This window comes from Microtus oregoni, unplaced genomic scaffold, assembly GCF_018167655.1.
Source record: "Microtus oregoni isolate MIOR12 unplaced genomic scaffold, Mior012 000035F_ref0000213, whole genome shotgun sequence".
NCBI lineage: Eukaryota > Metazoa > Chordata > Mammalia > Rodentia > Cricetidae > Microtus > Microtus oregoni.
In genome coordinates, this window is record NW_024543094.1 from 13,020,466 (window position 1) to 13,035,596 (window position 15,131).

General features: G+C 42.5%; 1 protein-coding gene across 1 annotated transcript; it reads left to right on the top strand.

Annotated features, from left to right (window-relative positions):
* The first annotated feature begins 5,833 nt into the window (after positions 1 to 5,833).
* On the top strand, positions 5,834 to 6,325 carry Ucn3 (urocortin 3). The gene has a single exon (XM_041630547.1). It carries the CDS (start codon positions 5,834 to 5,836, stop codon positions 6,323 to 6,325), a length of 492 nt encoding a protein of 163 aa, XP_041486481.1.
* The last annotated feature ends 8,806 nt before the right edge of the window (positions 6,326 to 15,131 follow it).

The following is a 15,131-nucleotide window of genomic DNA, read 5'->3' on the forward strand; positions in this document are numbered from 1 at the left end:
TAAACACAGCTGTGTAAAGGGGGTGGGGACTCTTCTAGGAATGGAATAATTAAGATACACCCATTCCTGGTTTATAACATGACAAATGTATCCTCTGTCTTTGGGGGAAGAGAAGAGCCTGCCATCCATAAGACTCACTTTTCATGTTCAGGGGAATTGCTTAGGTCTGGATCTAGGTTGGAGGGGGTTCCATACAAACATTCCAAAAGTAAAATATTTCAAAAAGTGTCATCCTATATCTGAAATGTTGAGTGTTCCCTAAGTCCTGCCGCGTAGATTCACAAAAAGGTTTTAGCTGGCTCATTTCTTCGTTGAGTTTCTTGTCTGTGTTTGCAGACACTCTGGGACTCAGAGGTCCAGCTCTGTCTTTACTGCTACACTTGGGAATCTGTGGAATCCATGATTTCTCTGTCCTGTGCTTTTTCCTCGGTCTGGCCAGGTCCTTCACTGTCTCATGTTTAAGCTTGATTCTGTTACAGGTGTCTTAAGTGATTGTATCTCTTTAAAGGTCCCATGGGGTAGCCCTGCTTAAATAACCCCAAGGAGCTTTAGCCATTTGAAGATAAAAAAAAAAAAAAATCAGTGCACAAATTTACCCCGTAAGTCTAACTGACCGGGGCTTGATGTTTCCATAGGGAGAAACAGGGGCATCTTGAAACTTGATGTTGCTTCAGTTGAGGTAAATGGTCCTGAAGAAGTTAACAGGAGAACTAAGCATTACCTAGAGAACATGGGCACCTTTTTCGTAGTTTTGCTTTATTTTGATTGGTTATTTGTTTCAGCTTTTCAAAGCAGAGTCACACATAGTCTTGGGTTGCCTGCTACCCCCTATGTAGCCAAGTATGGCCTTGAACTCTGACCTCCCCATCTCTACTTCCCAGGACTGAGATTAGAGCCATGTGCCACTGTCTATACCTGACAGAAAGCATTTTTCCTTTGATTCTATGAGCCTCAGGAAAATGTAAATGAAGCATTATAAGAAAATCCCTGAAGAGAAATGTGACTCTGTCTCCCAACTGCTAACCATAACGTTAATGGTAAAAATACCCAAAATGGTCAAGAAGCCTTATATTTTAGATAATGCAGGGCTAGAGCTAGGCTTCTCCGTAATGCACAATGTTCAGGATAATTGTCTTTGTGACAACTTTCCATCAGTGCCAAGGCTGGTGTTTCTTTGTCAGCCAAAACACCCACATTCTCATGCACACACACTAGGAACTGGGGTCTGCAAATGACGTCCCGGACAGGATATTTGCTTGCAGACACATCTTAGCTTTCATTCAGACATCCTTGGCCTCCTAGCCATGATTTTCTTCTCTGATAGAAACACAGGATTTAAAGAATAAGAAAATAACATACTTTAAAAAATTGCTCGCTCTCTCTGTCTCTCTCTCTCTCTCTCTCTCTCTCTCTCTTTCTCTGTGTGTGTGTGTGTCTGTATCTCTCTCTCTCTCTCTCTCTCTCTCTCTCTCTCTCTCTCTCTCTCACACACACACACACACACACACAGGATTTAAATAGATAAACAGGGGTCTCACCTCTCAGTCCCAAGGTCAATTACATGTGTAATTGAGATGAGCAGGACACAAATCCGTAACAGGGATTCCATGGAGGCCAGGTCATAGCAAGAAAAATTTTAAAGTTTTTCCTGGGAAAACTGTAGACAGTAATCTGGAAAAACTGTAGACGGTAATTTTGGCAGAACTTTCTCATGTAAACATGCATGCATGACTTCAGAATAAGAACAACAAACCCCTGTGCCTCATCAAGTAGTATTTCCTCAGTAATACACAATAGCATATATATGCACAGAGAAAATACATCAAAAAAGAGACCTGAAAACAAGTTGTTCTGCCTTAGGGGAAATTAATTTCGCTAAGTGCCTGAATGCTAATCTGTATGTCAGTTTATATAACAAATATTTATTGAGGATATGACTTAATATAAGGCTCTATTGACTCTATCAGCAGCTACCAAGGATCCCAAGAGCCCCCAAGGAAGCACAGGGACAAAAAAAAAAATTCTCTGCATCACAAAAAAGCTGACACACCACAAAAAAACTATACATGCCAAAGAAATACAGAGTTCAAAGTGATTCCATCAAAGGTGCTGGTTTGTAAATTCAGGGTTTAGATCACACTGAAGGAGCAGCCAGTATTGGTGGATTCAGTCTCACGATGGATTTAGACACCAAAATACATTGAGTTTTCAGCAATATTTATGATTCTTGTATAAAAATCTAAGGTGGTCCCTGCCACTATGCTGCAGCAGTTTTAGGCAGAAGAGGAGGAGCCTCACGATGCAGGAAGGACTGGGACTGTGTCAAGGCTGTGTGTGCCTAGTATCCCCTCGACAGCATACACTCACTCAAGAGTCTAACCAACTCTAAACTGAGTGGGTCGCCTCACCTTCCACGTCCTCTGTGGAGGAGGACCTCTTGCTTTCAAGAGTGAAAGAAGAAAGAAATCAGGACAAAGAGACCCTCAAACTCAGCCCTCTGACGTCACAGGTGAAACTGGGGTTCTTTTCTTGGGCACTTGGGCAAGAGCTCATTTGTAGTCTCTGGAAGGAACCAGTGAACAAAGCAACGGAACAGGTGGGAGTTTCCTCTATCACTTTCCCACCAGCATTAACACTTTCTGAACTGTTGTCTGTTTTGTTTTGCTTTTTAAAATTCTTTCAGGATTAAGATGTCACTCAAAATTGTTCCTAACTTTTAAGATGTCTTCAAGGCCGCAGACAACAAACACTCACTAACTCTCCACAGGACTAGCTGGATCCTCAGGACACGGTCAAGCCAAAGGTCTGGCTATTGAACACAGTGTGTCTTTGTTCACAGAGAATAATGATACAGCTCTGTAAAACATTTCCCCAGAAACTCCAGCAAGCTTGTGGCTGTTGTTGTTGCTGCTGCTGTTGTTTGAATCAAGCTCTTGATAGGTAGGTAGTCCGGGCTAGCCTCAAATTCACAAGCTTCCAGCTTTAGCTACTTCTGTGCTGCACAAGTGTGTGGCACCGCCACACCCAGCTCTAGAAATTCTAATGATCACAAAGAGGAGTTGAAATGAATAGAACAGAGATGAGCCCACAGCATCAGCATCACCTACAGGTGCAAGTTCTCGGTCTCAGCACCCAGGTCCATGGTGTGTGATGAAATGATCCTTCCATGGAATTTTGGAGCACTCTAACTTGAAGCAATGTACTTCCTTGAATTAAGTGTAAGGCAAACCAAGCCTGCATAGACTGTGGTAGAAAGAGCATTATGCAGACAAAAACTATAAGCCAGAGATGGATTGCAACAAATATATTAGTCTGGAAGATCAAATTATTGACTCAGAATATCTGGCATGCTCTTGTTGCTTAAAACACATGACTAAAAGTCTGTGTAAAGACTACACCTCTGTCTTATTAGATGCAGAGATTACTTACATGTGAACAGAATGAAGCAACCTAGTGAGTATGTGGTTAAAGCATACATTTTCACACACTGGTATTTTGACTTTAATTCATCCCTTAACTTTTGTGGGATAGTTATTTGTCACCCATTTGTCTGATGAGGAAATTGAATTTCACAGAGGCTAAGGAATCTGCCCCAAGGCCTTCAGGTAAAGGACCATATGGCATCTGAGCCAATTTTTGTTTAATTTCAAAATGTGACGTGCTTATATCCAGTCTGTGTATAAACCTGGAATATTTAAAGCAAAGCTCATATATTTTGTCATGAAATATTAAAAAAAATGAAAAAATGCTTAAGATGTTAAAAAGGGGAGCAAATAAATAAGTTACTTTAAAATAAAAGGAAGGTGGCAGCTACAATGTACTCCTGGGAAAGGAGCAACTTTTACAGGAAATCGCAGTGAGTGCAGTATGTATGTGCATATGTGTGTACACATGCATTTGTGTGCAGGTATATATGCATGCGGATGAATGTACCTGTATGCATTATATAGACGCATGTGCGTTAATGTGTGTCTGTGTGGGATTGTGTGTGTGTCATGAATATGTGTGGGACTTTCAGGTTTCTTCAGAGAACTGAACTTGGGCAAATGCAGTCTGAGTTGGGGAGTGGGGAATGACTTGTCCATAGTATCCTAGTTCTCTGAAGCAGGAGTCTGGGCCTAGCATGGGCTACATTCTGAGTTACAGACCAGCCTAAGCTAAAGAGTAAAACTCAGTTTTACAGCCTAAAGAAGTTCGGGGTGGCCTTGGGTCCATTCCTACTCATCAGCTGGGAAGCTGCATGGCCAAGGTCACATTGGTGATTAAGGTGATTTAGAGTTCAGGCCTCTGATTACATGTTTCCTGCCACTGTGCACCATGACTGCAGCTGAGACACTGTGCACCATAACAATGGCAGCTGAGACACTGTGCACCATGACTGCAGCTGAGACACTGTGCACCATGACTGCAGCTGAGACACTGTGCACCATAACAATGGCAGCTGAGACACTGTGAACCATGACTGCAGCTGAGACACTGTGCACCATGACTGCAGCTGAGACACTGTGCACCATGACTGCAGCTGAGACACTGTGCACCATGACTGCAGCTGAGACCCTGTGCACCATGACTGCAACTGAGACACTGTGCACCATGACTGCAGCTAACGAAACAACCTTCCTCACTGCTGAGTGTTCAGCAGGATCCTGGTGTTTGTTCATTTACAGAATATTTCTTGAATTTTCCATTGCTGCCACTAGAAAATAATGACCTGAGTTTCATAGTTCGCCCAAAGTAAAGTCCAGGAGCACACCCAGATGAAAGCAGTTGAAACCTGCACTGCGTGTGCACCCCGGGGACAGTCTGTTCTGAGGACAGGTCGAGAACACACATGCTGGTTATCAGCATGTCAAGGGTGCAAAACGGCCATGGCTACCCTGTGAGGTGTTTAGACAAACCCCAGCCATTGATGAAACCCCAGCCATTTCCATTTTTCTTATGAATGGTGGGGGGCTATAATGAAGCTAATTAAGCCCATGTCTTTATTTCTGGTGGGGGGAGAGAATATACATCCACAGAACAGGCAAAGGGGGATAGGGTGGAAATGGAGTCGGCTCTTGTACGCAGGAGGCAGCTTCTGCCCACTTTACCATTATTGTAGAGACCGAGCACAGATGACAAATTCTGAAGACCAGGAAGGCGGCCACACACTTACTTAGTACATCAGCTATTCACTTTTTGGCCCAGTAGCAAAGCTGAATTAAACAAGATAGAAATACCATACTGGCAAATTCTCAGATTGTAGAGACCATTAGAAGTAACAGCAGGTGAACTGTTCTGCATTGCTGTGAGAAAATTTCTGACGTGAACAACCTAAGGGAAAAAAAGGTTTATTTTGGCTCACAGTCCCAGATGTCAGCCCATCATGACAGGGCAGACTACAGAGGCTTCCATCACGATGGAGAGGATTCAGTTAGGAAGCAGGAAACAACCAGGCATAATATACATCCTAGGAACACCCCTGTTCCCCAGTGACCTACTTTCTCCTCCTTCTGAGTTTCCAGAACTTTCCAGAAAAGCAGCTCAATCGTGAGACCAAGCCTTCAGATCCACAAGCCTCCAGACACAGTACACATTCAGATGAATCAGAAGACTATGCTAAAACACAGAGAGTCGAGCTCTGATTCCCCAGTTCTAGGGCAGGACCTGAGAATGGTTTGCAGTTGTAACAAATTTCCAGGTGATGCTGATGCTGCTGGTCTGGGGACCACCTTCGAGAAAGCCTCTCAGAAGAACATTCAAAATGATCTATTGGCCGTTACTGCATGTCCTTCTCAGACCTAAGTTCCTCTCACACCTATTTCCATGTCCTTCTTTTCCGCTGCAGGGAGCAATGCTGATGCCCACTTACTTCCTGCTGCTCCTCCTACTGCTCCTGGGGTCCCCAGGGACAAGCCTCTCCCGCAAGTTCTACAACACTGGACCAGTCTTCAGCTGCCTCAACATGGCCCTGTCTGAGGTCAAGAAGAACAAGCTGGAGGATGTGCCCTTGCTGAGCAAGAACAGCTTCCACCTCCTGCCCCCACAAGACTCTTTGGGAGAAGAAGAGGAGAAACAAAAGCATGGCAAGAGCAAAAGAACTTTCTCAGGCCCGGCGGGTGGGAGTGGAGCTGGAAGCCTCCGGTACAGATACCAGTCTCAAGCACAGCACAAGGGGAAGCTGTACCAGGACAAGGTCAAAAGTGACCGGGGCACCAAGTTCACTCTTTCCCTTGATGTTCCCACTAACATCATGAACATCCTCTTCAACATTGACAAGGCCAAGAATTTGCGAGCCAAGGCAGCTGCCAACGCCCAGCTGATGGCACAGATTGGGAAGAAGTAAAGCAGAGGCTGGGGCAGGAGGGTAACACTTCAAGACAGGAGCCCCAGAGTAGAGGGTGAGGGAAACTGAGGACATGCCCTTGACTCTCAAAGGACTGCTGTGCCCCTCTGATCCTCTCTTCCCTCCAGCCTGTTTTCCCCTCTCCTCTGTACATATTCACTTCATCACAGTATTGTTCAGCCTGTGCAGATGATGGAGGTTAGCGTATCTCCCTGTGTCCTGTGTCTGCTTTCTGGTTCCCTGTAGCAACAGGCTAAATTCACACAGAGCCCCTCCTCTCCAAGCTCCTCCCTGTTATCCACACATCTAAGGAGAGACTGTTGAGGCTCCCTCCCTGTTCCACCCCTGCCCTGGCAGAGACAAAGAGAGGCACAGCTCACCCTCTTGCCCCCAAAAATGTCAACTCTGTCCCAATCTGGATTAAAGCCAGTGGCTTCCTGAACTTTTGTTTGTCTCTGCCTTTCTTCTTTCAAACTAATCCTAGAACAGGAACTGCTAATGAGGGAGATTGCTGAGGGGTCAGTTCCCCATTCCTCCCAGGAACCGCATCTACTAAAGAGTAAAGAAAAGCTCAAAAGTTGGTCAACTTGTTTGGTTCTATCTCAAGTCACCTCTGCAAGCCGGCCCCACAAAAGTGGCAAAATTTAGGATTTGTTTCAGAGTGGGCACTGGGCTGTGGATGAGCAGGAGGCCATAACATTCCAAATTCTCCCATAGCTCAGTCGAGTATGGAGTCACTAATTTCTTATTGGGCTTTATGTGTATGTGTGTGGTATGCATGCATAAGTGTAATCACATTAGCATTGAGGGTCACCTGTATCTTGGTGGGTGTACCTGCATGTGATTATGCATCGTGAAAGTAAAGGTTGATGTACTTGTCTTCCTGGATAACTCCCCACCTTACATACTGAGGCAGGATCTCTCACTTGAACCCCGAGCTCAGATAGTCTAGTTATCCAGCACGCTCTGGGGATCCTATCTCCACCTTCCAGAATCTGGGATTATAAAAAGGCCGCCATGCCGGCCCTGCATGTTTATATAGACACTGAGGATCTAAACTCTTGTCCTTCAGCTTGCATGGTGTCTTAGTTATTTTCTATTACCATGATAAGACACTATGACCATGACAACTTATGAAAGAAAGTGTTTATTTGGTGCTTACAGTTTTAGAGGGAGAGAGTTCATAGTGGGAACATGGCAGCAGGCAGATGGAGGCAGGCACTGAAACAGTAGCCGAGAACACACATCTTGAGACAGGACCAGCCAGGAAGCAGAGAGGGAGAATAGCAATTGTGTTTTGAAACAGAAATCTTGCTCCCAGTGACACACTTTTCCCAATAAGGCCACACCTCCTAATCCTTCCCAACCAATTCCACTAACTTACCCACTGAGCCATCTCCCTGACTTGAACCCTCCCTGAACCCACATACCTTCTCGGTACTGTGCAGGGCACTGTGGCAGATCCTGACATTTCTGTGATGCAAGGGGAGGCTTCTGCTGTCTGAAAGCCAATAAGCTAAGTAAATAAACAGAAGCAAATTTGGAAAGAAGCCAGTGTTTCCACAATGCTACAAATGGTAAACTTGAGAATGACAGCAGTTGTACATATAGATACATTGATTTATATGAAGAATTCAAAGATGAGAATATTTAATATGAGCAAAATTTTCCTAAAACTGGACCACATCAAAAAAAAAAAACAAAAACAAACCTCTGTGGCCTCCTCGCAGCAAGACTCAATGGCCAGATTATCAGAAAAGAGACCATTGTCCTACAGACGTCCACACAGTGACAAATCATTAATATGTAAAATGAATTTCTGAATGAGAAAACATAACACCACACACACACACACACACACACACACACACACAACAGCACGACTACCAGAGGTAAAGTCAAAATATAAAAATGAAACTGGGGTTATAGTTCAGTGGTAGATGTGGGCCTAGTTATGTGTGAAGCCCTTGATTAAACGTCCAATGCATGCATAGAGAGAAAGACAAACACACTTCAGCCCTGTAGAATCAGGGCTACAGGATCTCCACAACACAGGGCAGCAACAGGATGTCTAGGAAGAGTCCCAGTGAGAGCGTAGCATCGATGGTGCAGTAGAGAACAGGGGCCTCAAACCAGACCAATGGTTCTTTTGGATAAATGCCTGAATGTAAAAATATACAGATAAAGGAGTTTACTGCATGACTCACTGGGTCACACTGCAGCTTCCATGACGAGATTTCCCCTTCTTCCTTTTTTCATTCTTCTTCCCCCTTTTTCTCTTAAAATTTTATTTTGTTTTATTTTGGGGTGGGGCAGGAGATGAGTGGGATTGGGAGGCAGGATGTGAACGACACAAATAGTAAACAAACAAACAAACAAATCAGCTTGGAAATGCAGCTGAGTGATTTAGACATGGCCCATTGTACTGTTTCTTTGGAGTCTTGGCACTCAAACAATTTTTATCAAATCTTTAGGCTCTCAAAGTTTTCTCACTCTAATTGTTGACTTAAACTGTGAGTCTTTTTTCCCCTGTTGGCATTTTGAACTCCTGATCCCCAGGTCTTCAATCGGTACATATATAATTACTTAAGATGAGGTCATACTGGGTAGCATAAGCCCTAATTCAGTATGACCAGTGTCCTGTGAGAGGAGGAATTTTGGCCAAAGAGACACACAAGTAGAAAATATCATCTGAAGATTGAAGTTATGTCACAACCCAAGACATAATCACAAATTAGGAGGATAGTCTGGAGGGGAGCCTTCCTAAGAATTTAGGGAGTTTGGGCTGCTGACCCCTTATCTCTGATGTTTAGTTTTCAGAGCTGTAATACAATTAATCTCTCATTCTTAAGCCACTCAGTTTGTTAGGTGACTGGAACACTAGAAAAATTGTGTTATTTTAACTGTGGCGATCAAGGTGGAATTGCATGTAATCATCTTCTTTTATGAGAATCTTTCTGTACAGATAATAATGCCTTCTCTGTACAGATTAGTAAACTGAATCTCAGAATAATCAAATGACAAAAAATAGATAGAGACATGAAGACAGACAGACACAGCGAGACCTACAGATAAAGTGATAACAAATTTTGAAAAAGTTTGTCATTCATGTAAAAGGCACACAGCTTCCTGTTCGATACATAAAGAGCTACTTTAAAAAATAAGCTCACTAGGGACTAATCCAAAAGAAAAACAAGCAAGGACACGACAGATCCCATAAACACACATACATATGCAAATGAGCTTTACCGCTACGAAAAAGTGTTCAGCTTCATAATAGTGACACTGTTATAACTACCACATACTGGCAAGGGTAAGTTTCACAACATGCTACATTGGCAGTGCTAGCATTCACTATCCTCCGTTACTCACCATGTCCCTACAGCCAGAGAGAGACAATTTGGCAATACTCAGTGACATTATGAAGTTTTACATCCTTAGATTTAACAATCATCCTCTTGCAAGCACTACTGGAAAATTTAAACTTTTTTAACTTTTTAAGTTTTAATCATCCTAACTCTTAGATCAATACTCCAAACACAGAGAAACGAATGTTTTTCTCAATATTACCTGTTTATGATCAAATCTTGGAAGTTCCTTGGTCACTGCTGTTGCTGAAACCATGATAAGTATATATGAATATTATCTCAATTCTTACAAGTATATTTCAAGGTATATATATTTTTTCCCTTTTGAAGACAGAGATTGAAGACCAGAGAATGTAATCAGAATGATAAGCAAGGTCTTCCATCCATGAAGTGGTGGGGCCACATCCATTTGCTCATGAACTTTCTCTTAATCAGTGTTGCAAGCAATAGAAGCACCAGCCAACCCCCGAAGTCATAGAGCTATCCTGAGACTCAAATGAGTTGCAAATGCAGAGGCATTAAAAAAAAAAAAAAAAAAAAAAAAAAAAAAAAAAAAAACCATGGCCTCTCCAGCAAAGTCTATCATTGGTGTTTTTGATTTTAGCCATTCTGACAGGTGTAAGATGATATCTCAAAGTTGTTTTGATTTGCATTTCCCTGATTGCTAAGGAGGTTGAGCATGACCTTAAGTGTCTTTTAGCCATTTGAACTTCTTCTGTTGAGAATTCTCTGTTCAGTTCAGTGCTCCATTTTTTAATTGGGTTAATTAGCATTTTAAAGTCTAGTTTCTTGAGTTCTTTATATATTTTGGAGATCAGACCTTTGTCTGTTGCGGGGTTGGTAAAGATCCTCTTCCAGTCAGTAGGTTGCCTTTTTGTCTTAGTGACAGTGTTCTTTGCTTTACAGAAGCTTCTCAGTTTTAGTAGGTCCCATTTATTCAATGTTGCCCTTAATGTCTGTGCTGCTGGGGTTATACATAGGAAGTGATCTCCTGTGCCCATCTGTTGTAGGGTACTTCCCACTTTCTCTTCTATCAGGTTCAGTGTGTTCGGAATGATATTGAGGTCTTTAATCCATTTGGACTTGAGTTTTGTGCATTGTGATAGATATGGGTCTATTTTCATTCTTCTACAGGTTGACATCCAGTTGTGCCAGCACCATTTGTTAAAGACGCTTTCTTTTTTCCATTGTATACTTTTAGCTCCTTTATCGAAAATGAGGTGTTCATAGGTTTGTGGGTTAAAATCGGGTCTTCTATATGATTCCATTGGTCGACTTCTCTGTTTTTCTGCCAGTACCACACTGTTTTTATTACTGTAGCTCTGTAATAGAGTTTGAAGTCAGGGATGGTAATGCCTCCAGAAGATCCTTTATTGTATAGGGTTGTTTTGGCTATCCTGGGTTTTTTGTTTTTCCATATAAAGTTGATTATTGTCCTCTCAAGATCTGTGAAGGGTACACTCATCCATTGCTGGTGGGAATGCAATCTTGTGTAACCACTTTGGAAATCAGTGTTTCGGTTTCTCAGGAAATTCGGGATCAACCTACCCCTGGACCCAGCCATACCACTCTTGGGAATATACCCAAGAGATACCCGATCATATGACAAAAGCATTTGTTCAACTATGTTCATAGCAGTATTATTTGTAATGGCCAGATCCTGGAAACAACCTAGATGTCCTTCAATGGAAGAATGGATGAAGAAAGTATGGAATATATACACACTAGAGTACTACACTGCGGTAAAAAACAATGACTTCTCGAATTTTGCATGCAAATAGATGGAAATAGAAAACACTATCCTGAGTGAGGTAACCCAGACCCAAAAAGATGAACATGGGATGTACTCACTCATAATTGGTTTCTAGCCATAAATAAGGGTCACAGAGTCTACAATTGGTGAACTTAAAGAAGCTAAATAAAAAGGTGAACCCAAGGAAAAACATATAGTTATCCTCTTGCCTATGGGAAGTAGACAAAATTGCCGGGGAGGAAAGAAGGATCTTGGGGGTGGGGTGGGATGGGGGTAAGGGGAGATGGGGAGAGAAAAGTGAGAAAAGGAGGATGGGGGGAACTTGGGGAAACAGGATGATTGGGATAAAGGAAGGCTGAAGAGGGGAGCACGGAAGCACAATTCTTGGTTAAGGGAGCCACCTTAGGGCTGGCAAGAGACTTGAACCTAGAGTGGCTCCCAGGAGCCCAAGGCGATGTCCCCAGTTAGTTCCTTGGGCAGATGAGGATAGGGAACCTGAAATGACCCTATCCTATAGCAATACTGATGAATATCTTGCATATCACCATAGAACCTTCATCTGGTGATGGATGGAGATAGAGACAGAGACCCACACTGGAGCACTGGACTGAGCTCCCAAGGTCCCAATGAGGAGCAGAAGGAGGGAGAAGATGAGCAAGGAAGTCAGGACCACGAGGGGTGCACCCACCCACTGAGACAGTGGGGCTGATCTATTGGGAGCTCACGACGGCCAGCTGGACTGTGACTGAAAAAGCATGGAATAAAACCGGACTCTCTGAACATGGCGAACAATGAGGAATGATGAGAAGCCAAGGACAATGGCACGGGGTTTTGATCCTACTTCATGTTCGGGCTTTGTGGGAGCCTAGCCAGTTTGGATGTTCACCTTCCTAGACATGGACGGAGGGGGGAGGACCTTGGACTTTCCACAGGGCAGGGAACCCTGACTGCTCGTTGGACTGGAGAGGGACAGGGAGAGGAGTGGGGGGAGGGGGAGAAGGGTGGGAGGAGGGGGAGGGAAATGGGAGGCTGGGAGGAGGGGGAAACTTTTTTTTTCCTTTTCTCAATAAAAAAATAAATAAATAAACTGAAAAAAAAAACCATGGGTACTGGGACTCAACATGATGATGAAATGTGCAGATAATTCATGAACTAGGAGGATTGCCCAAATCTGAAACTCATCTTGGAGAGAAGATTAAAACACAGCATTCTTTTTTGGCAAGCTCCCATTCCAGAGTTCTGTTTGTCTGTCTGCACACTCAAGCCCTGTCTTGAGATTAAATAATGCCTCTAAGCATGCTAGTCATAATGACTTCGATACATGGGAGGTAGAGCTGGCCATATCCAAAAAAAAAAAAACCACCATCATTTTCTATCATGCCAAGTTTCACTTTTGTGCTGCATTTCTTTGGAGGGCAGGCATCAATTATTGTCTTAACATGAGGAAGTTGCCTAGGCCTCCTGCTTTCTCCCCAGTCAGAGGAGAGCAGGTACACAGGTGAGAAATGGCCTTACCAGCTGCAAGAACATAGCAATTCAACTCAATGGTAAGCTGCTATGGATAAAGAGGTTTGGTTTTTTTTTTTTTCCTACTCTAGCAACCCTGATGATAAGTAGGTGTCAATGGGAACTTTGAGTGCACAAGAATTAAACACTGCTCTTGGAACATCCATGAGCTCTTGTCAGACCATAATTTGCCATTTCCCTAAGACGCATTTTTAAAATTATTCTCCAAGACAGTTGTTCATGAACAATTCAAATATCTAGTGAGGGAGCCCCACAGATTACCCAATGTCTATGTCCTCTTAGAGACTGTGTCACTCTCTAATAATGGTCATGCACCCTCTTCGATTAATGGTTTGAAGGGGGTCACTGAGATTTTCTTCAGTCAAGCAGAAGGAAATTACTGATCAATGCAGAAAATGCACAGAGGTTTCAGGCCTCCCCTCTGTAAGCATGCTTTGGTTGATCATGCTTTAGGGGAATATTAGATGACCGTGTCTGGTTCAAAACCCTGCAACTGTGACATGGACATGGAAGAAAGGGTTAAGAAGGAGCACCCAGTTGAATGCAATTCATTCATTATGCGGTATAACACACCTTTAAATTACATTTTATTTATTGTGTGCATGTGCACACACAAGCATGAGATTTCACAGCACACAGGTGGACATCAGAGAGAAACTTACAAGAGTCATCTCTTCTTTCACTATGTAGTTCTCATGGATCGAACTCAGGTCACTCAGTAACAAGTCCCTTAACCAGGCGAGCCATCTCTCTGGTCTAGCGGACTTTAGAATTACATTTAGTACTTTCATTCACCACCTTCACCACAGTCTCCTCTGTGAGAACAAGGATTATATCGTTATGTCATCCCTCTTCAGTGTCATCTCCCTGGCAGCTTTGCTAAGTGATTAAGCTTTGGATAATCACTTATATGGCATTTAAGTGTTATGTGTCTCCAAGTTCTTGTGATAAAGAAGTTGTACATATTTGACTTTAAACTATAGTGTTTACAACACATCAGAGCAGCTGACTTAGCAGAAAAAGCACATTTAAGCCCTTTAGTTCCTATTTTAAATAGGAACATTTTGTAAGTAACCTAAAGTTTATAAGGTTAAATCATGATTTTTCTAGTTGACGAACATTCTTGGGACGGTTAAGGGTCCTCACCATATTTATAGTTTAAATCTTTAAATTTAGAAAGAGTTCCTAAGGGTTTTTTGAGAAAGGTTGCCACAATACTACAGCCCTTGAAGGAAGTGGAAAATGTTAAATCCATAGCCAATCTCAAATATTTAACACTATTTTTGAAGTATAAAAATGGTACCAAAAGGATGTAGGTGGATATTATTTAAAAGCAAGTGTGTAAGTTTGCCTCACTTAAAGGCTAGACTTGTGTAGCAGTTGCTTGTACTCAAAAAACAAATCCAAGCACTTGGAAAATAAAGTCTGGGATTGCAGAGCAAGCCGAATACTACACGAGCTCAATCAGCAAGCTCTGTGTTCATCTAAGAGAACTTATCTCAGTAAATAATGGGGAGAGTGGTTAAGGAAGACACATACAGTGTCTGTCCTCCACACGCTAGGGTACACATGGGAACGTCATTTACACACATATGCTTTCCCACATATAAGTGCACATATGCATATTAGCACACACACTACACATATACACGTGAGAAAAGGTAAACCAGACTTATAAATAGTGGGATCCACAAGGTTTATTTTAAAACTAAGAAACAGTGTTCATTTGAATATTGTTATGTTGTTAAATTTTAAAACAAAATAAAATCTACAAACATTCTTCTGTTGGGGGAGAGGAAGGGAGGGAAGGAAGGGAAGAGAGAGAAAGAGAGGAGAGGGAAGAGAGAGAATATGTAACTCACTAGTGCCCTCCAGTGGTTCAAGAAAAAAGCTAACAGGTACATTAAGGGAAAAAAAAAACAATGTAACAAAACTGTAAAGCACTGTATAGTATATTCAAAAGGAAGACTCATCAACTATTATTTAATATCATATATTAAAATGGAGAGAAACTTCATAGCTCAGCTCAGCTATCCCTAATCCTGGGCAGAAGTGAATGTAGGCTCTAGATTGCTTTGGTTACTCAAAGGACACAAGACAGTAGACTTTCACAGTTTCAGGGAATCTTAGAATTGTATTCTAAAGCATGAGTTATATC

Bases quoted from the DNA above. Each gene is read 5' to 3' on its own strand.
- Ucn3 (XM_041630547.1), top strand. From the start codon at position 5,834: ATGCTGATGCCCACTTACTTCCTGCTGCTCCTCCTACTGCTCCTGGGG.